We start from the raw sequence: 26072 nt of genomic DNA, 5'->3' as shown, positions 1-26072 counted from the left end.
TTAATAAGCTTTTCAAATGGCCTTCGTTTACTAACTATTGAAATGAAGCTAAAGTTGGTTGAAGATGAAGTAATAGTCCAGCTGCCATAAACACGCCTTTATTACGTTTCACGTACAGATACATATTGGCTGACTTTCATACGCTACGCGCACGTAAAATACGTCGTCGTTGTAAGAAAAATAAAAAAGGGCTCGTGCTCTCTTTTATTCCCTTCCCCTCCCCAATCCCAATTCTCGAGACATCACTGTCCACTACGCGATGATGCACCAACGAGGATCAAGTTCACGTCGCCTCTTCTTTAGTTTAGAGATGAGTCACGAGGTAGACGATCAGCCTACGGAGATTTTTTTTACATCGATATTACGGTGTAACATTTTACTCGACAGCCCTGTGTAACACCCCCCTTGCATCCGTATCGACCCCGCTGGGATCCTTAATCATTTAGACAAATAGGACAATACAACCGTATTATCTTCGACCAGGGGTTTACTTTATGTCGAAGACGAGACTACTCGCGTTTCTTAAAATTTTAAATATCGAATGTATATATATATATATATATATAATGTATATACACATCGCAAAAACATTTTCCAATCAGCACTTTCCGAATATACATTCATTATTTTTAATACCGATTTCACTCTGTTATGTCACCCTGATTAATTCGCGTTCGAAGATCCTTGTTGTCGAGTGACTTGGTAATTTTAATATAAATTTTTGTCTCAGCGTTATCGGAATTGGAAAATTCACTCGACGAGATCATCTTGCGTAAGAGTACGATGATGTGTGTGTGTGTGTGTGTGTGTGTGTGTGTGTGTGTGTGTGTGTGTGCGTGTGCGCGCGCGCGCGCGCGCGCGTGCGTGCGTGTGTGTGTGTGTAAAGCTTAACATATTGAATACATGCGTTACGTATTTGGTAACTTTCGTCCTCTCCGTATGTACATAATTCGTCTTGTTTTGCATTCATTCATAACAATCTCTTTTTTTTTTTTTTCTTGTTCGTCCTTCTGTCCTTCTTATGGAAAAACCACGCGCTCGACGCGCGTTAGAGGAGCGTCGCCCGTAAAGAGAAATTCGCGGTTTCCCCCCCCCCCCCCCGATTTCCGTTCACAGGAGAGTCTCCTCGGAATGGAAACGACGCGAGTATTCGTTGTCCAGGGCCCATAAAGGCGAGGAGAGTTCTACGAGTTGCGTGTCCTTTATGACCGCAGTCATCGTGGCCGATCGTTGCAGCTGCAATCGACGAGTGGTGTTGCAGCCGAGCGCGGCCGGGCAGCCTCGTCAACCCCCCTCAGATAAATCTCAGCAGGAACACTCCTCCTCCCTCGGTAGCTCATGACCCAGGGAATCCTTCGTCGCAAGAGCGAAAACAATAAAGAGAAGAGATTACAGAAATGGAAAAATTACAGTCTCGACAGCAATACAAAAAAAAAAAATCTGTAACGTTCAGAATCGCTCCAATAGCTTAAAATGTTTATCATCTCGAAAAGAGATGTCATAGTAATTCGCAATCAAGGAGTTTGCAAGGAGTCGATAAACATCGATACAAACATCGATCCTTTTTTTTTTCACGTTTTTGACTTTTAAAGCATTATTTCTCTAAATCTCGTACATTTTTTTCCTCTGACAGAAGACTTTAGACTCTTGCAAGCCTATATATATATATATATATGTTTTTTGAAAATTATTAACTTCCTGTATCAGGGAAAACCCCCTTGATTGTAAATGTTCAAGTTCGCCGCTGGACTTAGAATTGCGTTTTTTTAGTACCTTCAATCAAGGACCACGATCATGTACAGGTGGAAACTTTGCAGGACGCCGGATGTAGGGGGGAGGTCAAGTTACCTTCCTTAGCTCCATACTGCCTGGTGTGCTCGAGCGTTGCGCTTGCGTTGTGATCTTCTCATAGGGGATGGTGCCTCTGCAAAGCGCGCTCGGGTCCAGACTCAGGGTTGCCTTCAGGGCGGTCTTCTTCACCATACCGTTCACGTTGCTGATGTTGGCATTGAGGCCGATTGTACGGCTTGGTGAACAGGTGCGCGTGTTGGGCGATGAGTTTGTCGTGTCGGGCGGGGTATCCGAGGATTGTGCTATCAAAGAGTCGGAGTTGGTGTCGGTAGTCGTTGTGCTCTCATTGCCGTTTTTGCGATCCGTTATTGCATTATCATTATTGGCAGTCAGATGACACTCATCCTCTGGACGGTTGTTGCCATTGTCTACGTGGTCTTCGATGTCGCTGGTTCGATGTATTGCCCTGCTGTCTTGTTGATCCGAACGGTCAACCTTATATTTGTCCTGCAATAGTGTAAATAATATATACTGCCACGTAATTGTAATTTTAAAATAACAAAAAACGGATATAATATAATATAAAACAATTTTATAAATATAATGAAACATATTTGATCAATTCTTTCATTATTAATAAAATTCTTGTAACACCGGCCTGTTTTCAGCGCATCTTAATTCTGCATCTTAATTTTAATAAAGCCAAATATTATTATTAAAATTAGTAGTGATAATATTACAGTGATAATATCTCGTATTATTATTATTATTATTATTAAATATTATTAGTGTAATGGGAGAAAAGGACTCGTTAAATAGATACAAATAAAATGTTTAAATTAAGATATAATATTTGATATAATAAGAATAATAAAGAATTAAATTAACGATAAACTTCTGCCTTAAATTTTTCAAATATGCACCTTGCAATCTCCGATCACGTCGTCGTCCTGATCTTCATCGTGATCGTTGTTGCTATACACTTGCTCAAAGGCATCCGGACTAGAGTTGTACGTATTGCAACTGTACGTTCCTTGCCGGCATCCCGTCGATTTCCCGCCGTACAACTTGCAGTCTTCGGTCGATTTTTCATTCTCCGAATCATAGGCGGTGCATCCCATAGCTTGATCCACACGTCGTGCAACAGATCGCGGATCGATAACCCTCGGCTGCATGTAGCCGTCCAACTGTCAAATCGACGAATCGAAGAAGGTTCACTTTTTATATGTATACATTGAACAAGATTATAACCATTTCCATATTTCCTTTTAGAACTGTACCTCAGACCGCACGTTGATGCATTCCGCTTCCGAATCCGGTCTCATGATTGTTATTTCACGATCGCAAATTGGCAATATATCAAAATTAGGCGTAGGTTGATTTATCACATCGGGGTCCTTTATAAAAGAAAAAAAAAAAATATTAATTTTTTAATTATATCGCCTTGAGTTACACTTAAATTAAATAACATGATTGATTTTATTTATGGGAAAAAAAGAAAGCAATAATCAATAATAATAATCAGAAGAAGGAAATGAAATAAAGTATCGATTCTAATTGCTGTAGATTTTTTTTCAAAAATCGATCCTATTATACGTTAAAAATATATTGCGTTTCTTACCTGCAAGCAATAGCCAATCCTTTCGGCGATGGTGGAAAAACTTGGCCTGTCATCAGGGCGTGGATGCCAGCATCGCGTCATGATCCCATATATAGGATCCGGGCACCCCGCGGGTTTCTCGAGACGGCCGCCGGACGTAACCATCGACATGACCTCGAGATTTGCACATCCAGTATAGGGCATATATCCGAATGACATAATCTCCCACAGGAGTACACCGAAGGACCTTGAAAATTGATTGCAAAAAATGTTACAAGTTTTTATTCTTTACATAATTTTACGTGATCAACTAATGGGACATTCTCTCTTCATTTTAATTAAAAAAAAAAAAAAAACGAACAATCTAAATTATATAAAAAGTGGAAAAACGCGTGATAGTGGTTGAATTGTAAAAATTATTTAAAATTGAGAGATTCTAGCGAATACGAAATACCAGGAGTCTTACCAAACGTCGGTCTTCGTCGTGAATATTCCGTCCAAGAAACTCTCGGGTGGCATCCACTTTATGGGCAGCATGGCCTTGCCGCCTTTTTTATAATAATCGCTCCGATAAATGTCTCTGGCCATACCGAAATCTGCGATTTTAACGGTACGTCCTGGTGCCTTGGTAGTTAACAAGCAATTCCTAGCGGCAATGTCTCGGTGTATAAAACGCGCCTCCTCCATGTATTTACAGCCGTTCGCGACGTCGTAGCCGCACATAATGAGATCTAGCATCGTTAATGATGTAGGCCGATCCTGTCAAAGTCAAAAAAATAAACGTGTAAACGTACGTCCTACACGTCCCGAGAGAATCGAAGTTGTTGATCCAAATCCGTTTGGTCATTTAGTAAGTTTCATTTAGTTCAAGTTTTAAGTAATGTATTCAAGTTAAGAACAAGTGGGTAAATATACATAAGCACTATCAACAAAATATTTTTGTAAATATTTAACAAATATTTGCTTATTACCCACTGCACCACTGCACGTAGTTGAATCAAATAACAATTCTTTGAATTCAAGTTAGATAAAAAAAGCTATATAAATATTCAAATAGCTATTAAATACTTTGGAATTATTATTTTAAAATATATTATTTTACTCTCGGTACATATGATATGACTCTTTACTCTCGGGTTCCCCCATGAGATTGATGATATTATCATTGGGTTATTAATACTCACTGATCGAGGCCGTTCTTCGCGTAGGAAATTTTTTAGGTCGCCTCCGGCTAATAATTCGAGAACGATATATCTCGGATGTTTATCGAAAGAGACGCCGATAAAGTGTACTATATTAGGATGATTAAATTTGCTCATTATTAATGCTTCCATCATAAAGTCAGCCTCTGCCTGTGTCGTGGATAAAGACGGTAGCGTTTTTACGGCGACGGGGTGCTCCTCGCCGCGTCTGTATTTGTAGACGCCCTGGAAAACTTCGCCAAACGCGCCTTGGCCGAGGGGTCTGCGTTGAAAAACACATAATTGATCGCTCTTACTTTGCTCCATACGTACGATTAAAAAAAAATTTAATGAACAGCTTTTATTTTATTTGTTGCGTGTATATTATAAATCTGTATCTTTGTACGAGGAAAAATTGTATAGATTTCGAAAATTTGTACAGATTTTGTGAGAATTTGTAGGACTATCTGATTGATATGCTAATTACTAAACTAATTGAGAAAATCAAATTTAACCCGTTAACGATTGTCTAGCGTCATCTGATCGACATGCCAATTGGTCTTGGTTGGATCTTTTATTAAATTTGTACTAACTTTACTAATGTAATACAATCGCGGGGTATTTGCGGCAAGTCCTTGAAGCTGTAGAGATTGCCAGCAAATTCATAATTGGGGTTGAATTCGGTCATCATTGTGTCCGACACCGCACGCAACGCGGTCAATTCCGTGCCGTTGCCGAACATCACTTGGCGGCGGCGCAGAAGCGCCTTTTGGTTTTGGTATCGTTTATCTGTCGGAAAATTTAGGATAAGTAAATGAAACAAATATGAAAGGGATTTATTATAAGAATAGAATAATTAATAAAATATCTAAGAAAAACAAGTACTCAATGATTAAATATAATGAGAGAAACTGATTCTATTTAAATATAAATTACGATAGTGGAAGCTAGAAAGACATTTACAATTTACTTTACTCACTGACTGACCATTTATTGTACGTAGAATGCATTTTGAAAAATATGATCTATCTTGTCTTTATTTTACAAAGAATCAATTTATTTAATTTGTTATTTAATAACAAAATGGCGAATTTCTTTTGTATACTTACAAGATATTAGGCAAATTCCAATGATAATGAACAGGCCAACAACTACAGCTACAAGTGGGATGACATACGTTTGGTGTCCATCCTTAGAATCGTCAGTCACTGAAATTCAATTTTACTTTGTTCGTAATTTGCTTGTAATAGCAAAGACAAATGATAATCCTCCAATGATAATTATCATTGTACTTACTGATGCAGGATCTGGAATCGTTGCTGAGCCGCCAACCCTGAGGGCAGAGACACCTGGTCTCGCTCAAATACTGATCGAGCGCGACGCAACGATAATCACATCCACAACCGCTGATCGCGGGTATGATGAAGATCTCACCCGGACCAGCGTGGATTGCAGGTTTGAAGTATACATTGGTGAGCTTCCGGTTGGCGTATGAGTAACCGCCTTCACCACTTGCATAATCCGCGTGCCCAGCATTACCACCTGGAGAACACGAAATTAATTCTTCTAAGCTAATTCTGAAGATCATCATTTGTTACGTGTAAAGCAACAAGATCCATTTTAATTAGTATATATTCGATCTTCGAATCTCAAGGTCTTAACTGTAATCAAAAGGTATGTTCAAAAAAATTTTATATAGCAACGCATAAAAATCATTAAAACTAATATTATGTGTTTAAATATATATATAGAGAAGTTTAATGATAATATTTAAATATTGTAGAATGTATATTTAAATGTTTTATATTTTTAATTACCAATATAACCGCCGCCGCCGCCTCCCGATCGGCAACCACCTCCACCTCCACCGAAGCCTCCGTTGCCATGACCTTCGGTTCCGGTCTCGCAACCGCGTCCTCCTATACCTCCACGACTCAATAACATTCCCGAGGCCTCTCGTTGAAAACTAGTACCGTTCCAACTACCACCATGTCCACCTAGAAAGCAATGTTTCATTTAAGTGTTCTTTTTTTTTTTTTACTTTTACATTCTTTTCATAAAACTACAATTTAAAAATTTTCTTTTAATTTCGAGAGAAGCGTTAGTTACCCATGTGTTCTGTAACATCGGCCCAAGAGATTGGTCTATTCGGAAGAAAAGGACCGCGTCCATGTTGTAATCCATCATCCATAGAAGGATTCAACCCCAAACCACCACCACCACCTGCGATTAAGATGGGTTCCGACTCGCCGTTCGCTTTCTATAATCAAGTATAAGCAATTCAATATACATAATCAAATGTGTTGAAAAGGAAACAGATAGAATACTGACTTTTTTTATAACACTACTGTTATAAAGATCATAACGGAAAGAAATATCTTTTTGTTTTATTTTATTAAATTATTATTAATCATTATTTTACTACTATATAGTATAAATATTATTCACCATGAAGATGGCCGTTGCACCACCGCCACCACCGCCAGGATCCTTAATTTCAATATTCTTTACGTCTCGCACTTTCGACGTCGATGAAGACAAGTCGTCCGATTGATTCGATCGACAGACGACTACCTTCAGGCCAAGATTCTGATCGACAATATAGGTAACATCATTTTATTGTGAATAAAAATATAAAATAAACAAATAAGAGAACATTCGGTAATTTGTAACACAAAAAAATTTTACTTCTGCATGCAAAAATAATATTTCTTATTACTTTTCATTATAATTTTTTTTGTGGAACCACATGATTTTTTATCCTAGAATTATATTAGAAATGTACTCACTTTTGGGCAGGCGTCTGTTCCCACTTGACCAACCATAAAATACAGCTGATCGCCCTTCTGAAGCTCTATAACACCACGAACAAGCGCACCCAAAGTGGCGCCGCTGTTGCTAAAGCCCTTTCCTCCTCGTGCTCCGACAGCAATTAAACTGTTTTCAAAGACATTTTATTAATTGGATAGATCAAAATAGTCGATTCATCATAAGTCTACTTATTTCTGTGCATCTTGTTGATAAAAGAATGTGCTGATAAATCATACTAAATAATTTATGAGTCTACCAACGTGTAGTATTCGCCGCGTGGTGCAGTCCATCGTTGGACTCCATTCAAACTTCTCTCTTCCTGATTTCCTGTTGTTGATGGCACGACTATTTCTATGTCTGTATTATTATGTTTCTCAACGCAATCCTGAACAGTGGGGCCGAACCTGCCGTTAACTCCACAAGTGGTAATTTGAATGACTGAAAAAAATGACAAATTGTAATTTAATAACATTTTAGCAAATCTTTAAGTATAAATATAAAAAAAATAAGATAATTTATTTGTATTTTTATTGTTTATTTCTAGTAACATATGATATTCTAAATATCTTTACTTCCACTTGTACAGATTATTGCACATCTTCATTTATGTTTTACCTTTTGTCCTTTTACGCTTTAGCAATAGAGAAATTAATTTAATAAATATAAAGAGTTTTGTACAAGCATATATTTCTCTGTAAAAAAAACCTATCATAAAAATATTTTTTCAAAAAAATAATTTATAATAAAATATTTTATAACAAAACTTAATTAATATGTTGCAGAATATAAATATAATTAATATGAACAATATTAAAAGGTATAACTAAATATAACTTAATAGATGTGTCGTAGTACCCGTCTCGTTTGCAAAATCCGGATGTTGCGGCGGCATCTTTTCAGACTCAATAACAGGATCATAATAATTAAAGTTGCCTACAACTTCCGGTGGAACTCCTGAAGAAAAGAAACGTTTATGCATGAATTACAGTAAATGAGCCAGTTATATAAGAAAAAAGGAGACTTGTTAAAGTTACCAATGCCAAAACATTCTGGACTCAGGGAAATGTCATCAATCGCTATATCACCTTTCGTAGAATATCCTCTGGACGCTTCGAATTGCAAGAAGTATCTATAGATGTGTGAAATTTCGTCATTATTCGAGACGATAATTAGTTCTGCATTGTAAGCATTAAGTATTCATCATTGTGCGATCTCAGACGCTTACCTATATCTTATGTTAGGTAGAGGAACGGCCTCGCCATACCAAATGTCGTTTTTGGCTCCGAAGGACCACCACAACCTCTCACTATGATTTCCGTATGGTTTTACTTGGACCAAATAGATCCCAAGAGATCCGATATGCGCACCGAACTTGTGGTAGAAAAAGCGTATCTGGAAAACATTTTGGAATAATTGGAAAAATCTTTCATTCAAAACAATGTGGTAAGCTTCACAAATGCCTTCTATTACTAGATTGCGTTTTTCAGAGATTTTCAGAGCATTATTCATGACCATTCAAAAATTGTTTGTAAAAAAATAAAGAAATAGGTAATAATAGCTAAAAATAAAAAATAAAAAATGGATAACAGTAGAATTAAATAATCGATGAGCATTCTTCCATAACAGATAAATTAACAAAAAGATTATTTTGATTTTATTAATTTCAGTCTGATTTATCACATTTATCATTAAAACCGATTGAAGATATGCAAGATTATAAACAATAGAATAAATGGACGTACTTGACACGATTGATAATATTCGCTTTTAGGATTGCTGCTGTAAGGTGGTGTCGGATTATAGACAGGACTCGAAATGGTGCCTCGACTGCCGTACATGACACCCGCTTTCTTCGAAGCCATGTTCACGTACGCGTACGTTCCTGAAATAGATGAAAACAGATAACAGTGTATTATTCTGAAAATATGATATTCTCGTCGCTTGATTCTAAACCTACCGGTTTCATTGCGGTACGTGTGATCGTAATGAGGCCCGGTTCTGTCGGTCGGCGTGGAGCCCCTGTGAAGAGTCCAGTTTAAGGGTCTCTCGGGAACGTTTGTCCACCCGCACCAACCCTTCTCGAAGTTGCACCTCGCGTTCTCTGGTATCTTGTCTGCGGAAATGTTCCGAATGTTCCGATTATACGAATCCATAATAGGAACGTTTCGAGACGAGGCACAAAGAATTCTTACGTCGCGAGATTCGATATTCAAGGAAATATAAGGTGACGAATTTAGGATGTACACACCGCAGTTGGACCCCTCGTCTTCGCCGTCGGCGCAATCTAAGGTGAAATCGCAGACGCGGGTCTTGTTCAAGCAGGAGCCGTTGTTACACCGAAACATACCGTCTGTACAATTGCCGATCGGCATGACTTCTAGAAACGGGACGAGAACGAGTTTAAAATATTAGAATCCAATTTTTATTTACATTAATTTACTCTAACACCACATTGACACAGCCACATTTATATTTGTAAATTTTTAATCTTTAAAACCAAAATTTTAAATCTCTTTCAAACCCTCTAAAATCATCGATTATTACAACTAAAAATTTCTCCGATACGATATAAGCTATTCTTTTACTTAATTAACTTAATTGGATAAATGAACATGACAAATTAAACGGAGAATAAGGTCATTGTATATAAATATCGTAATTACCAGAAGGATATAACCCGGCAATCAAAATATTCAATTAACTAAATTGTTTGCAAATATTCATATTAATTACCTGGAAAGCAATCAACTAGGCGAAGGTTGTCAACGCCAATGCTCGCGTTAGAATATGGTACGTAGGCTTCTAAAAATAATTGATACGTTTGCTCAACCGAGCGTAAGGAGAAACTTATTTTGTTCCATCTAGAACAAAGATCAAACGTATTTTTTCTAGCTTCTCATCATGTGTGACATATATATATATATAAGATTTTAATTTTCTAAAATCTATATTATTGTAGCATTGCAGAAAAAATATTTCCATGGCACATACGTAGCGCTGTTATTTCCGGCTTTCGTCGACGCGATGGACTTCGTGTTGTTAGTTTGTACAACGAGATTTATGAATCCGTTTGCCATTTCCACCATATAAAGCCAGAACTCAGCGCGGCAATGCGGACCCGAGTATGGGATCTTTCTGGACCACACTTGGACGTTCCCTGGGCCGGTAAACCACAGAAAGTGGCCTTGAGAAAAAAAAAAAAAACGAAATCAAAATTAATTTCTTTCAAATTCAGTACGTTACGCGGCGTCATAATTAAATTTCTATTTCTCCGCCTTTCTTCTTCCCTCCATCATTACAAGCAATTTTAAAAATTTTCCTCAATTTTAATTTAACTCTAGCTCTATAGACTAAATTCTCTAGTGTTTCGGCCTTTGGTTCCAGAGATTAGAATAATCCCTCTACTTAATTCTTTTCTTCGGGCCAATTGCTTCTAGAAAAATATTCAAACGCCCCAAGGTTCTCTCGTACCATTCGAGTTGTTGCTGGCATCCGTAGTGGGAAAAGCCCTCAACGAGTTGCTTCGCAACGCCCTGACCTTCTGGAAACCGTAGGTATCGTTCCAGAACCAATCGCAGTGCCCCTCCAAATCGCAGAAACCCATTTGCGGAAGCGGAGGCGGATTTCTTAACCAAGCTGCCTTAAGTCCGTTTATGCCCTTCCTGTACGATACGCCGCCGATCTTCGTGCTGCAGGTTATCGTGACGCAGCAACAAAGCAGAACGATCCAGAGCAACGGTCCACCGTTGCCGTTGTCGTGCACGGACACGTGCCGACGATCACACGTGCGACTCGCCTGACTGTAACCCGCGATGGTGGTCGCCAGTCTCGGTCGCGTGTCGTTGATCATTACTCCGCGATTTCGTCTAGTGGTCGTTCGATAGTTCCCGACGAGGTCACGCACAGCATCGCGCGTTCTGCTCTCCCGCGGACATAATTTTCCGCAAACGTAGCCGCCTCTTGACGGGAATTGAAATTTAATGTAAGTTCCGAGGAAACGCCAAGAACGTTTCACGTTTCAGAACGACGGCGAGAAATCTATGATGCCGGCGATGATCGGCAGCGAACTCGGCATCACGGGCTCCCTTGGCGATGACTGTCTTTCATTACTTTTAAGACTAAAATCACACACACACACACACACACACACACACACACACACACACACACACACACACACACACATACACACACACGCATAATTATTTTAATATTATATATTTCATTATATTATGTATAATATAATGTATAATATATTACATATATTATGTATATATATATATATATATATATATATAAATCATATATATATATAAAATAAACTATATAAATGTATATATACAAAGTATTTCCGGGTTTTTTGTGGAAACTTTAACAATATGTTCTACGAGCTGAAATAAGAAAAAAAATGTCATATAAGCATAAGTCCTAAATGCTTTATTAAAAAGTTATAGAAGAAATCTGCAAAAAACAATTTTTATTACATACATTATAAAATAAAATAAATATACCTATACTATAATTTTATTTTATTTAAAATAAAACAAAGAATTAACTTTTTAAAGACCGTTTTTAGAGAAATTTAAATAAGGATGTAAAGGTCAATTTAAATCGATATGAGCAAATGTTTGTGCAGTATCATCAAGTATGATATATTCATTACATTCATTATTTTCATTATATTCATCATAACAAATTTACAAATAGTTTATTTTATATATTTTTTTATAGTCATGTCAATTACAGCCATATCAATTCTTTGATAAAATAATATATTTAATTAAATTTACAATTATATTTAATTATAAAGCAAGTGCTTCATTCTTCGGTATTTAAAATTTAATTTTAATATATTATCATGTGTATCTTATCTTCAATTTTATAATTAATAAATAATTTATATTAATTTCGATCATGTTTGTCGATTAAATCCAAGTATACATCCTTTGCAATGATATTGCATTATGCAATGTTGTTGTTTGTACATTGAAATCCAATATTTAGACTATGCCGTCATCTGCATAGCAAAATAATGGATGATATAGCAGAGAGATTATAGAATTCCGAGGAAAAATGAATTAATGAAACGGAGCCGTGGACGCCGGAAATGGAATAATTCATTTCCCGATATTCTTTGATTTCCGGTTTGTACGCGGGGACGAAGTTATATGCCTGTCCGTTGGCACCGTCGGTATAAAATTTCAGAAGCGACCGTTGCTACAACATTTATTAAAAGCGACGAAGCTAAAATACATTTCCATTTATTTGATTTATCCTATTAGTTATAATATACTTTCTCGTTTTCTCAATTATAGAGAAATGTTTGTGCGAAAATGGTGGAAGTAAATATTAATGATGCATAAAGGAAACATATTTTATCTGTAAGAAATGTAAAGTAACAAAGCAGAAAAAAAGAGCAAGAAAAGAGAAAGGAAAAAAAAAATGGATAGCGTGTGTACGTACAGAGATATGTATTTTTTTGTTATTAATTAAAAATTATTTTCAACCGTCTGAACCGAGAATTTTCCAAGAAAATGCGAATCAGAGATGAAAATCTCCCGAGCTACAAACTTATATTTAGCTTTTGCTTCAACTTCAATTACGGCTTTTGTTTGAGCTTGTTTTAGCCTTAATTCTGTAGCCTTAGTTTCGGAGCCAGAGCTGTTTCTCTATTTTCAGGGATTACAACTTGTATATTTTATACACAATGGAAATCTGTCAACATGTAATCCGATGAACGAATTACACTACGAAAATCGCGCAACGAGTAACAATTGAGCCCATTAATTCAATTCCACCTACACACACTCTTTCTCTCTCTCTCTCTCACACACACACACACACACACACACATACACACTTCGTTTCTTTGACGAGCGATGCAATTACTGTTGTCACAGTATGGTCATGCGGGATATGCGATGATCTAACGCCCCTTAAGTTACCTCCATCTTACTGGATGGAGGCTTGGAACGAAACGAGAACCTCTCGGGAAATCGGGCATTATCGTGATTTTTAGTTTAGTCTGCGCCGTATCTTTATTTTTGAGCGCGGGGCTAGCGCGCTCGACAACGGACAGCTATTGTCAGCATGGGAATATCGATCGGATCATTTGTGCCAAATACTCGCGTTTGTCGGCCAATCGAGGCACTCCTGCGACGCGGTGATCATTCAAATGCCATCATTAATCCTAAAGAGCTCCGGCCGAAACACTCGACTCGTCGCGACTCATCGCCAGCCGTTTACCAGGAAAAAAATCCAATTTTCATATAGAAAAACAAAAAAAAAAACAAGAAAAGAAGAACTCGATTCACGCAGGAAAAACGCACGACCGCAAATGTGGAAATTCGCGAAAATGGAAATCAGCGAGAGGAATCGGGGGGAACATTCCTTCTGCATCTTTTCGTCGTACTTGAGTTTAACGATCTCGCGTAATTTATGTACGAAAGAAGACTTATGTATGAGAGAAAATTCTCAAGGAGAGGATCGATCGATATTATTACATATTTATATATTCGCCTATGTCAATATTTCTCTGGAAAGAGATTTTTTTTTTTTTTTTTTTTTTTACCTGTCGGCGAAGAACTTATACCGATGGTGGATCGTTGACGATTTATTCACAACACTTAACGTACCAATGCAGGACTCTCTTTTCATTTGATTTCACGAGCAACTTCCAACTTTCAACACGACACGGTGTCCGGTGCCCGTTCCCAAAGAACGTAACGCGAGCTAAAACGTACTGCGTGCAGAATGGAGTAACGACGATCTGTCTGATCTCGTCTGTCTCGTTAACGGCAATCGAGGAAAGCATTTCGCGCTCCGTCTTTCCTTCGGCCGTCTCTATCCTCTCTCGTTTCCCTCTCTTCCGGACGACTCGAGTGATCGCCTGGCTTATGATTATTTCCGTGGATATTATGTCGCACCCTCGTTTCAATAATAAAATAGTCTATCTACCACCAACCGTGTCTCAGCTTCCAAGGGTCCAGAAACCATCGGGGAGCGACCCTTGGATCAATATTTGCAAAATTCGCTTGATACATAACAAGGCTAAAGATTCTCCCCGATTTTTCATATGCTCGCCATTCCGTCGTGCAAGCGACGGCTCCTTGAACAAAAGTTATCGCAAACCGACGAATGAGAACGAACAATGGTTAATATAATTAAAATAAATTATTATTGGCGATACGAATGATCACTAAGATTTTTTAGTCGCGTTTCTTGATCGTGATGATTTCTCGCACGTGTCACGTTTCTCTGATTGAGTGCAAGACACGTGTCACTCGTTCCCCTCTTGTAACAGTTCAAGGCAAAAGATAAAACAGAACGCTGTTAGCAATTAAATAGGCAATTTAATCGGATAATTAAATTAATGACCAATATTGAAATCAATAGGAACAATTATTATGATTGGAAATATGTTCACGACTATTGTAACGGACGTTGTAACGCGATCGGTAATAATCATTTTTTTATTATACATATATATTATATATATTTAACACATTATTTATTGTGTACATAATATATTTAATATTCTTTATTTAATGTATATAATATTTTTTTGTCTTTATTTTATTATGTAATCTAAGGCATATGAAATATATTTTAATTATATCTCCGTTGTCTTTGAAGATATCGTTAGAGTCATTAGAAAGGAATTATTGACAAGAAAGGAAGAAAAATCATATGATTTAATTTCTCCCTCTCAGATATCTTTTACAATTTTGTTTTCAGCAATAAATACAGAGTATTTTTTATGACATGAATATTATTGTAGTTAATATAAAATCCCATTCGAATGCCGACCGAATTCTGCGCGTGGGCCTTATATTCTTTTATTTAAATATTATTATTATTTTTAGAAATACAAGACCTTTTGTGAAAAAATTAATTTATTGAATATATTTGTTATTTATTAATTTATTATTTAGTTAATTTATTATTTAGGCAATTAGAGATGATGCTTATTAAAAATTTATTTTACTTTAATTTTATGAAGTTAAATGAGTTACGCTACGCAGAGGTGATACGATATGTAGATATACGGACTCGAGGTTTCGGCAATTAGCACCCTACACACAAAGTGATTAATATATCGCATCAAGTGCCATGTTACCACGTACTTTCGTTGGAACAGCCCTCCTCGCCCCATATCACCATCCAAAGTTTCACCGTACCGAAACGATGTATTCCTTCACACCACGAGACCACGTCGGCAAGAGCCGCCTGTGTAATAAATTTTGTATAGCAAATTCTCCTCGTAAAATATTTCGGAAATACACCGAAGGAAAAAAAAAAAAAGCACAAACTAGTGAGGTCTATCCTCGCACTCGCGAGATCACTCGCGGCGGTATCGAACGGGTTTTACTGCGTCTAAGAATTTCGGCCGAATTTGTACCGTGCCGTATTTGCATCACACTCGGTCGATCGGGCATCCGAGAGATGCCCGTGGAGACTCCGGAGGAATATCTCGGGAATCGCACTTCACATTCACACGGCCGCCACGCGAAAAAAAAAATCTCTCGGAGGGACCATCTCGATTTTTCGTGGCGGTACCGGACGAGAGGAGGGGGGGGGGGCGGGGGAGGGGGGAGGAGACTCGCGATACCTTCCACCCCCGGGCACGGGGAAATACGTCCGACGTACGGAGGATCCGGGCGCCCTTCGAGGCGTGTTTTACGAAGCACGAAGGTCGCGCCGCACCGTCCCGCCTGTGCGTGGACACGCACGCGTGCGCGCGTGCATCGCGTGAAAGCGATCGGGCGATACGTCGTCGCGTCGCGTCGTCTCGGGCGACCGGCGGGATCACGCACCACGCAGCATCGCCGCGCGATTCTCCAGGACCGCGCTCCGGCCGGACTCGTGCCGCCGCTCTTTCCGCTCCGCTTTTCGGTGCTTATCGATCGGCTGTCTCTCCGTCTCTCCGTACGTCTCCTCTCGCGGCCCTCTCGCACATACACACACACACACACACACACACACACACACACACACACACACACACACACACACACACACACACACACACACACACACCTCGCCCCCGACGCGACGAAGAGACGTCGTCTTGACGTTGCCCCCGGTGACCGCGGACAACGTCACCGGGATCGTCGCGTAGTCAAACGGCGTCACTTAGTGTTAATTGTCCCCCCCTAGAGACGCGAGATCCTTAGCCACGTCTTCCACGGGGTGTCGTTTTCGCCCGAAATCTGGACCTCGCGACGGAGCGAAGCGCCGCGCATTCTCTCTCTCTCTCTCTCTCTCTCTCTCTCTCCGCGCGCGCGTGGACCACACGGGGAGATTACGACCCGCGTTCTCGCATCCTCGATGCGACGGGGGGGGGGGGGCGGGGGGTGAGACGGGAAAGAGAGCAGAAGCGGGAGAAGGAGAGGAGGTGTGGGGAAGGAAGAGAAAGAGATGAAGGGATGTGAAGAGGTGGCGAACGATCGTCTCGCGATCGAAGACGGTTAGCGGCATTGCGAGGCCTATCAGGCGAGGCTTTTTCGGTCCCCCAGCATCCAGGCACCTCGCATCTCAGCGCCGTGATGCGCCGACGATGCCGCACGTGCGGTCACACTCGTGAGCTCGCGAGCGCGCCGGACGCGTCGATCGATCGGACTCCCTTGCATCCCTTGCAGCATCCCTAGAGCCGCGCGTTCCTCGCTCGCGACACGAGTGCGGTTACCGCGCTACTCTCCGATACGATACGATAGACGGCTCATTGTTCGAGCTGACAATATAAGAAAGGCACTTCGATAGGAAGAGACATCGAGATATTTAAGCCGGAAGTGTGCCTAGAGATGAGGTTGCGTTTGTATGCAAGCATCGCTGACCTCATTGGTGTTCATGTCGGATGTCGTGAATTTGCGCACACATCTTCGATGTGTGACAGATAAATAAAGCCGCGATATCGATCGCGGTCAAACTTAGACTCTATAATTTCCCGTTAAAAATTCCAACGCACGATCGTGGAAGAAAGTGACCACGTCACGTTAGATCTTTTAACGCGCACGTGTGAAGCCAGACGATTCCTTTTGATCAGAACCAAGTACCGTGAGGCTTCCCACGTGATTCGACCCTTACTTCTATATTTATTATTATATTAAATTTTTTAATACCGTTGAAGTGGAAATCACGCTGGGGGGGAGGAGGTCCGGGTTGAGCGAGAAGAAATCTATAAAGAGAAAGGGGTGCGAAGGGAAGAGAAACGAAGGTTCTAGGCCGGTAACCGTGAGGAAGGACGGGATCGAGGGGGGATGATATTGTAGAACAGAAGGAAAGAAGGGATAAAGAAATATACAAGAGTATATTTGCTCTCTTATCGATGGTTTCGCATTAATTCCACTCCTAGCGAAATACACCCTGACATTCTAAACAAGCAGACTGTTGATACTGTTGATATTGTTATTTGCTCTGCAATTTGCACGATGATTCCACATAACAGATGTTACTCTAAACGATGACCGATCGATCTGCAGGCTAAACTTCCGAAAATTCCAAGAGTAATTTTGACCTGACGACCTAAATCGAAACGAATTGACTGGTAATGACTTTCGAATTAAGAAATAACGAATCTTAATATTCGACATTCCAGTTTCCGGTATCGAATTGAACATGATTAAAACGCTCTATACGAAAGAAATTAATTAAATTCAGCTTGAGCTTAAATGGAATTAAATTAATTAAATTCACTTGAGCTTAAATGGAATTAAGTTGAATGGAATTAAAGGGATTTGCGAGCATCTCGCGCGAAAACTTCAGACGCGCAGTGTCATGTCCAGTACTTCGTGTACGATAAAGAGCGATATATAAATACATTGTGTGATCAGATGCAATATTATTCTTTACTATATTTTCTTTACGTGATGTAATAATTTAAAATTAGATAAGAATCACACCTATATAATAATTCACACCATAAGATAAAGAATATTTTATTTAAAAAAAATTAAATCTGAAACAAGTCTGCAACTGTGATACACTGTAAAAAAAGCATACGAAGGAAAAATGAACGATAAATGTAAAACACACACACACACACACACACACACACACACACACACACACACACACCCACACACACACACACACGCACGCACACACACACAAGATGATATTTATTATAAGTCGCGTGACTTTCTGTTCACGTTATAATTTCACGTATCTTTTCACAGTGTATGTTGAAGTAAGGCATCGTAAAAAGAGTGAAATTAAACGAACAACAAGTGTAAAATTACACGGTTTACAGTATATTTCCGTGGTAAGAAGTGTATGACTTGTACATGCGCTGTTTGTGCAATTTTACGCACTTTTTTTTACAATGCATTCCGAAAACAAAAACGTTTAGAGATGATTTGTGCCGTATTTTTTCTTTTTTGTTTTTTTCTTTTTTTTTTTCTTTTTTCGTGAGAAACGGGATACGCGAACTTTGTTTTCAGAACCTTGTTTCCGATAAAAGACCGCGCGCTGTTAAATGTTTGTATCGCTCTTTTGCGCCGATAGAGCGGCGTTCGCCCGCAACTCCGCAGCACGTTTTATCGTCCGCAGCTCGTAATCGCGCGGTAATACGTAATGCTTCCGCGTTGATATCCGGAGAATTTCTACCGACGTATAAATAGCGGCCGCAGAGAGCAGGCTCACGGTGAAAGGAATAAGGGCGTATCACGCTCTAGCGAGCTTATTCTTTTTCCGTTTTCGCGATCGCCGATCGCCACTACGTCAGCGAGTTATTACAGGGTGGGGCTTATCGACTATACGCTTTAAAAAAAAAATATGTGGATTTGCATAAATAACGATTAAGGAAATTATGTAATCTACGATGGAAAAATATAAAAATTTCTGTTCGGAATGATCCATTTTGCAATTCGCGTATAAGGAGAAGAAAATGTATCTTTAGTTTTAGAATTAAAAATGTCATGGTATCGGCAATCTTTAAAAACTGCAATTATGTTGGAAAATGTAATTGCAAATTTTTATAAATTTCATGTTTAATTAGTAGTGAATCCATCTTAGGATTCGTCAGTTATACAGAAATGTTATACAAAATTTCACAGTTCCTTAATTCTTTTAATATCAAGACAATCTCTCAAAATTGTGTTTGAAAAAATTTAATTACAAATCCATGATAAATTTCACGTTTAATTCGTAGTGATTATATTTCAGAATTTATTTATTATTATTATTTAGTTATCCAAATCTAAATCTAGGATCGATTTCTCGGGAAAAAAAAAAAAAAAAAAAAAAAAAAAAAAAAAAAAACATAATCCCACCTAAAGAAGCTTCTCAGCTTATCTCAGCTTCCTCGAAAAAAGTTCTCTCATCATTTTTAATAATCAAAAATATTCTTTACTCCTACAAAAGATTTTAAAACGACTTGTAGCATATGTTTTCATCGGACGATTCACACGAAAGGCGATATGGCGATGTCAAAGTGACGGTTTTTTTTTTTTTTTACTTTTTCTTCTCCATTACGTCATGCTCGCCTCGGCGCGTTCTCTTTTCTCGCACGCGTGTTTTTCTTATCTGCTTTTCCACGTATCATCCCTCCTCTCTGGGAACGTTACGCCGCAACACTCGCACGCTCAACACGAGCAAAATGAAACGCGTGAATAAAAAAGGCATATGTGGACTTCGGACAAAGTCCGACATAATTCGTCGCTCGTAAACTGGAAAAATATAATATTTCTGCGTCCGCGATACAATCCGTTCGTATGTCACGTTTTATTTTATATCGCAAGCTGATATTTAAATATATATCAATCTGTAATATTTTATCGTGCATCATAGTCTGATTATATTTTATATATAGTTGAAATATAATATTTTACTACACATTGCAGGCTGATTATAATTTCATTATATTTACATTCCATGTGCGGTCATTTTCGTGAAAAATAAAACGGATTTTCTCTCTCTCTCTCTCTCTCTCTTTTTAAGACGAAACTACTTCAGATATCGGATTAGAGTAATTCCGAATAATTGCTAGCTCTCCGGGAATTATAAACATTTTCCTCCCTGTGTGTAACTTATGTGTGCTCCACTATAAGAACTGTTACAGCGAGAAATTACCCGGAATGGGTGCGAGATAACGGAATGTCCTGCATTTGTTTTCTCGGAAGACACTCGAAGGAATCCCCAGCGTCGAATAACCGATTGCAGCTTGCCAAGCCAAGCAAGTTTATCGACTTCGCAATATCACGACTTCGTCCTGCGCCGTGTTCGTTGCATCGGGTATCTCTCGTCGCAGCCTGCGACGAAACTGCGGGATCCTCCCCTCCCCCCCCCCGTCCCCCACGCCTCTCTGTGAAGTGCAAATTCTTATTTGCAATAATCGGTAGTTGATTTTCTTCGTTATCGATCCTCACCTTTCCCTCGACGCCGGCGTTTCCTTTTCCCCCCTTTTGCACCTTCGTGCGGCATAATGGATTTTTCCTCTCCCGGCGCGTGGAGCAACAATTAGAGTCACGGGTCCTCCCCGAGCTGCATATTAGTTTTAAGGGGGGAAATATGTGTGTCAAGTACGTGCAACAACGGCGCGATGCGCGATCAATACCCCCCCCCCCTCTGGGACGGGGTTAAATTCCCGCATTTGAAATCGCGCCGGCCACCGGGCTCCGGTGGTGATGCCAATAACGCGGCGGCCAGCGGCGATTGATTATTTTCGCGATATTGACGAACGAGGTAAGAGCGCTTCGCGCATCATCGACGCCGTCAAGAGACACTTCTGACGTCACTTTGCAGAGAAATTGCAGAGAAATTATTCGTCGTTCGACACGCGTGTTTTCGTTGCCGTTATAAAAGGAGAAGACGTTTTCTCGTTTTCGAATACTCATCTTTTCTTTTTTTTTTTTTTTTTTTTTTTTTCTTTAAATCTTCCTCAATGAGATGAGACATAAATGTCGCGTAACCGAAGCGTCTGTTACAATAATGACCTTGTGACGTACTATCAAGAGGATTATGTCAGGAGGATCGGACTTCACGAGAAACATCAACGCAGTGGTTACATCTTAGGGTTCTCAATGTAACCTAAGGCAAATTGAAAGAGATTGCGAAACGTGACATATATAATCTTTCTGCTTCTTTCTTTTTATAATAAACGTGACTTAACTTAGAATATCGCTTGAGATTATTTAATATGATACTGTGCTATCTAAGATATTTCGCAATACTTGCTATTAGAAAAACATAAATTTATAATCCGCGCAACTCATTGTACTAAAAAAAAAAAAAAAAAAAAAAAGATATCCGCGAGAAACGTTTTCCAATCGACTTTTTACCATTTGATTTCGTTTTTTAGGCGAATGTGTGAGAAAGGAACTATTCAATACTTAGGCTTTTTATTCGACAAATAAGCAGTTTAAAAAGTTTAACGAAAATTTTATGACAAAATTTTATGATCGTCGGTTATGATTGCAACGCGTAAGTAATCGTAAATATATTAGCACGTTCAGAAATAACGCAAAATCATCTAATAAAAAAAAAATGCGTATGTTGTACCATACACAACGCAAGTCCAAGAAACATTAAGCTGATGATATTCATAATAATAATAAAAAAAAAGGCAGATTCTCATAGAAAAGAAAAAGAATGTTCACTTTGATTAAATGTTTGTGCGATTATTCACGCGTTGATCAGATCTTTCCAAAAAGTATCCTACAGCGAAACCGGCTATCGAAGAGACATTAATCGCATACCGAAGAACAGATTTAATAGCAGACGTACATGTAACTCTATCGGCTATCGACATCCATGATAATAGACTCGATATAGATTCGACTTCAACTCGGCGTATTATACAGCGCACTATGGATGTGTCAACGTATCGATAATCTAAATTGCGGGACGTCTGCGAAGTTCGTTTCAATTTAACAGAAATTTTTCCTCGCTAAGATACTCGTATCGAGCTAAGTATTTTTTTAGTCGAGTACTTTCTCTTCTCTCTCTCTCTCTCTCTCTCTCTCTCTCTCTTCTATCTCGTAGAAAAGTCAGATCTTACGTAACTTTACCGCAGAATGTATACATCATAGCATTAAAGATATAGTTTGCTGACAGTTGCACAGAGTAAGAGCGAAAGCTAATAAGAAGTGGGACAATGCGCTCTCAGAGATCTACAATCTCCATCTTTTTCTCTCTCGTGGAATGTACGTTTGATTGATCATTAGCTCTCATTCGTTTAATGCGCCCACCCTTCCCTCCCTTCCCTTCCCTTCTTCTCCACCTGATTTCTATCGCTCTACCTGGACAACACGCAGCTTGTTACAATCTCTCATCTATTAATAAAACGCGCATATAAATACAACGACGTTTGTTTTCAATACACATGAATGTTTAATCCCTCCTCCCCTCCCCCCCCTCATGTTACATGTATATATATATATATCGAGAAAAACGAAACTCGTGGTTGAACATCACATTACTAAGAGCACTTAAGCCACGTAACACTTAACTGTGTTATAAAAATACGCAATATTATTACAATAAAATAATTATTCAAGTTCTTATAAGTTCGATTAACTGCGATTAATTGTCGAAAATTCGTTATAGCCTTGCACGTTATCACAGAGTACGGTAATTCCCTTCCTTGCATTGCCTGTAGAACTTCCACGAGAACGCGGCAATCGCCATGAGACAAATAGTAAGGGTAATACCACCTGCAACAAAAGATGTACATAATTGTTTCCCAATATCTAATAACAAATTTTTGTCACATTAATAAACAAGAGTAGCAAAAGAATTTATAAGAATTATCTGAATATTTTGTATACATAAAATACTATTCTGACTTCTTTAATAAAATTTCCGTGGGAGATTTGTATTTCATTTTATCACTTTATCATTAATCAATGAAATAATTAAAAGAATAATATTTCATACGTACCAAAGAAGCTTAGACCATCAAATTGACGATCCTTAGAAGACGGTGGTACAGCTGTTGTCTTTGCTGCAGCTGTAGTAGGTGTTGCCGTTGAAGATGTTGATGTTGGTGCAGGTGCAGGTGCAGGTGTAGGTGTAGGTATAGGTGTAGGTGGAGATGTAGGCAAAGATGTAGGTGGAGATGTAGGTACAGGTGTAGTTGTAGTTTTAGTTGTGGTTGAAGTAGGTTTAAGAGTAGTAGTTGTAGTAGTTGTAGTAGTTGTAGTAGATGTAGAAATAGTAGTATTGGGTATAGCAGTAGTTGTTTCTGCTGTATTCGAATTTGAAACAATAGCAGTTTCTGTTGTGTTCAAATTTGAAATGGTAGCAGAAGTTTCATTTGGATGTATTATGTTTTTCGTTAGCTCAGCAGTTGTCGCATTTGCTGTGTTAGATTCTGAATCAGCATTCTTTGTTGAAGAGCTCGACGAAACAGTAGATTTAGCCACTCCTGTTGTATGCAAATGCATAAAAAAAATTTATGTATTATTTTTTTACGAGATAATAAACTTATGCAATCAATAAATAAATCTGAAACTATTTCTTCCAACTATTAGTAAAGTGATAAATGTTTTTAAGGCTTCACTTTTATTTCTATAATGAGCCAATATCTTTTTTTACACATTATGTGCAAGTGTACAAGTAAAATAAATAATTTAAAATATTTTTCTTAAATTAATAAAACATTTACAAGTATAAAACAAAAATTAAACTCGAGTTAAATTTTATTTTGCAATGAAATTAAGATCTTGCGGCCGCGTCTTTAACTCGATTGCAATGACAACAAAAATTTAAATTGATGCATGGGATTATTTGAGATTATACGATATTATAAAGCAAGGAGGAAAGGGGGGGGAGGGAAATACAATTTTAAATTACTTGGGTCCGGTTGCACTAATGTTATTTTGGCTTTAAGTGAGACTTAAAACTTGAAAGTGGATACAAAAGCAAAAGCCAAAATAATATTGGTGCAACTGGGCCTAAGTAATTCAAAATTTCATTCTCTCCCCCTCCCCCCCTCGTCCTCTCCTCGCTTTACAATATCACACACAGTCTCAAATAATCTCAAGCCTCTATTTAAATTTCTATTTCAAACGCGGATAAGATAAATTAAGATATTAACATAAATCCATTTTCTTTTAATTTGAATCATTCATCTTTTTTTGTCATATTGAAAAAGAAAAAGAATATATGGTATAGCTATAGCTAAAAAAAAAAGAAAAAAAAAAAGAAAAATCTCAAGATGCAATACGCGCACAAAGTACACATCTTCGTTATGGATTTCTAACTGCCAAGGACACAATATCTTGGTTTAGTATGTATATATATATACATGTATTGTTTGCACGACGCCCACGAATACGTTCGCTCTGGCGACGACGAGGCATTAAACCGTCGCGCGTTCGATCATTATCGCTCATTGTAGCGAAGTTCACAAAAGATTCGGCCGGTAGTGGTCGGCGGAAGATCAATAGCAAATCTGCTCGAGACCATCGCCGCCGCCGCCGCCGCTGTCGTATAAAAGGTCAAATGCGTAAGAAACGCGTACCCTCCTACGCCGCTTTAACAGATCGATCTATTTCTTTCGTCTCTCTCTCTCTCTTGACACTCCTATAAACTTTCTAGACGCGCGAAACGATGGTCTTCTCTTATAAATCGATCGTGTATACTACCAACGGACCCCGACGCAAGTCAGGAAACAAGTGTACCCTCGCATCTTACGCAGTGAGAACGCAATCTCCAAAAGTCGCGTCCACTCTTTGGAAAAAGAGTGTCGGTTCGATGACGCGCCATCGGTAACCCGACGCGGGGAGGCGTCGCACGAAAAACGGCGGAATCCAGCCGCCTTCGATCCGTTATCGCGCGCACTCAACCCCAATTACTACGCACGCATAAGCGACGTACTCCGCGTCGTTGCGCGCCAATAATCGGACGCTCGACTTACCACTGTCGACGAGCAGAGACGCGGCCAGTAACGCGCAAATCGCGTAAGCCGACCTCATTTTGGTATTTTCGGGGAGTTACGAAATGCCGGGATTCCCTCGTGTTCCTCGAAACGATACGGTACGTACGGACGCAGGCGACGACTACATACGACACGCACAACGCGCAACCGCCACCGGACTGATCGCGAATGCCTCGTGCGAGCCGCAACGACCTACAACGCAACGACCAACAGCAATCGCCGCGTCCAGCGTAAAGATGGCGACGGTGCGACTAGAGGTCACGGCGCCAAGTAAATAATCCCTACGTAGCTAAATAATCCCTAGGCGAAAAATTGAGCTATTCTTCAGATCTACCCGTTTTATCTTTGGCTTCTAACAATCCAATTTGTTTTTCCTTCTTTTCTCCGATATATGAATACGCATTTATTTTATTTTAAACGAAGTTAGTGTCAATTTATTTGCACCTTAATATTTTCTATACTTAAAGCGAGATAGATGTATGCGAATATCGAGAAAAGAAAGAAGAAGAGTGTAGAAAGTGCAAACAAAGCAGCGAATGTATAAAAAAATATTGGAATATGTAAAAATTAATATGCAAAATATCAAATAATTCTGTTATTCGTACTTCCTAGTACCGAGAAGCTGAAAATGCAAACAAAACAAGTCTGTTGCGCAAATGGAACATGCGATATTCTGGACAAATTAAGGGATGAAAAGAGAATCATTAAAGTACGCCATATTAACTATCATGAAATTTTTTGTGCGATCGATTTTATATTAAAATTTTTATTAAAAGCAACGCAAAGTATGTAAATATTTGATAAAAAT

General features: G+C 38.8%; 2 protein-coding genes across 15 annotated transcripts; both read right to left on the bottom strand.

Annotated features, from left to right (window-relative positions):
- Positions 1-82: 82 nt before the first annotated feature.
- Positions 83-16368, bottom strand: Alk (Anaplastic lymphoma kinase). Of its 14 annotated transcripts, none has more exons than XM_089075373.1 (26): positions 15696-16368; positions 13955-15612; positions 10855-11501; positions 10375-10567; positions 10117-10244; positions 9632-9760; positions 9341-9496; positions 9126-9265; positions 8609-8775; positions 8418-8512; positions 8239-8337; positions 7644-7821; positions 7362-7509; positions 7021-7161; positions 6682-6832; positions 6390-6569; positions 5869-6114; positions 5682-5780; positions 5166-5361; positions 4576-4855; positions 3858-4150; positions 3413-3638; positions 3072-3188; positions 2715-2978; positions 1849-2298; positions 83-1353 (listed from the first exon to the last, which is right to left on the bottom strand). In XM_089075373.1, the coding sequence occupies exons 3-26, from the start codon at positions 11231-11233 to the stop codon at positions 1306-1308; spliced, it is 4503 nt and encodes a 1500-aa protein (XP_088931499.1). In that variant the 5' UTR covers positions 11234-11501; positions 13955-15612; positions 15696-16368; the 3' UTR covers positions 83-1305. The 14 variants fall into 14 exon arrangements, 13 of the variants coding, with proteins under 13 accessions (XP_088931499.1, XP_088931498.1, XP_088931506.1 ...); XM_089075372.1 differs by having other exon boundaries at positions 15510-15612; XM_089075380.1 differs by having other exon boundaries at positions 10855-11492; positions 15510-15612.
- A 5062-nt stretch (positions 16369-21430) lies between these two features.
- On the bottom strand, positions 21431-25494 carry LOC105422091 (uncharacterized). The gene is made up of 3 exons (XM_011631337.3): positions 25244-25494; positions 23264-23749; positions 21431-23036 (listed from the first exon to the last, which is right to left on the bottom strand). Exons 1-3 carry the CDS (start codon positions 25299-25301, stop codon positions 22942-22944), a joined length of 639 nt encoding a protein of 212 aa, XP_011629639.2. The 5' UTR covers positions 25302-25494; the 3' UTR covers positions 21431-22941.
- Positions 25495-26072: the final 578 nt, after the last annotated feature.

This window comes from Pogonomyrmex barbatus, unplaced genomic scaffold (assembly GCF_055798465.1).
Source record: "Pogonomyrmex barbatus isolate J1 unplaced genomic scaffold, ASM5579846v1 scaffold19, whole genome shotgun sequence".
NCBI classification, from domain to species: Eukaryota; Metazoa; Arthropoda; class Insecta; order Hymenoptera; family Formicidae; genus Pogonomyrmex; species Pogonomyrmex barbatus.
The sequence above is the reverse complement of the archived record's forward strand: the minus strand, read 5'-3'. Positions and strand labels throughout refer to the sequence as shown.

Excerpts from the sequence above, each read along its gene's own strand:
- Alk (XM_089075374.1), bottom strand. The coding sequence starts at position 11,233 with ATGATCAACGACACGCGACCGAGACTGGCGACCACCATCGCGGGTTAC. Across the intron at positions 8,338-8,417 it reads TCCAGAATGTTTTGGCATTG|GAGTTCCACCGGAAGTTGTA; the intron begins GTAACTTTAACA and ends TCTTTTCTTCAG. Across the intron at positions 4,151-4,575 it reads GCGAAGAACGGCCTCGATCA|GATCGGCCTACATCATTAAC; the intron begins GTGAGTATTAAT and ends TGACTTTGACAG.
- LOC105422091 (XM_011631337.3), bottom strand. The coding sequence starts at position 25,301 with ATGAGGTCGGCTTACGCGATTTGCGCGTTACTGGCCGCGTCTCTGCTC. Across the intron at positions 23,750-25,243 it reads GTCTCTGCTCGTCGACAGTG|GAGTGGCTAAATCTACTGTT; the intron begins GTAAGTCGAGCG and ends TGCATACAACAG. Across the intron at positions 23,037-23,263 it reads TGATGGTCTAAGCTTCTTTG|GTGGTATTACCCTTACTATT; the intron begins GTACGTATGAAA and ends CTTTTGTTGCAG.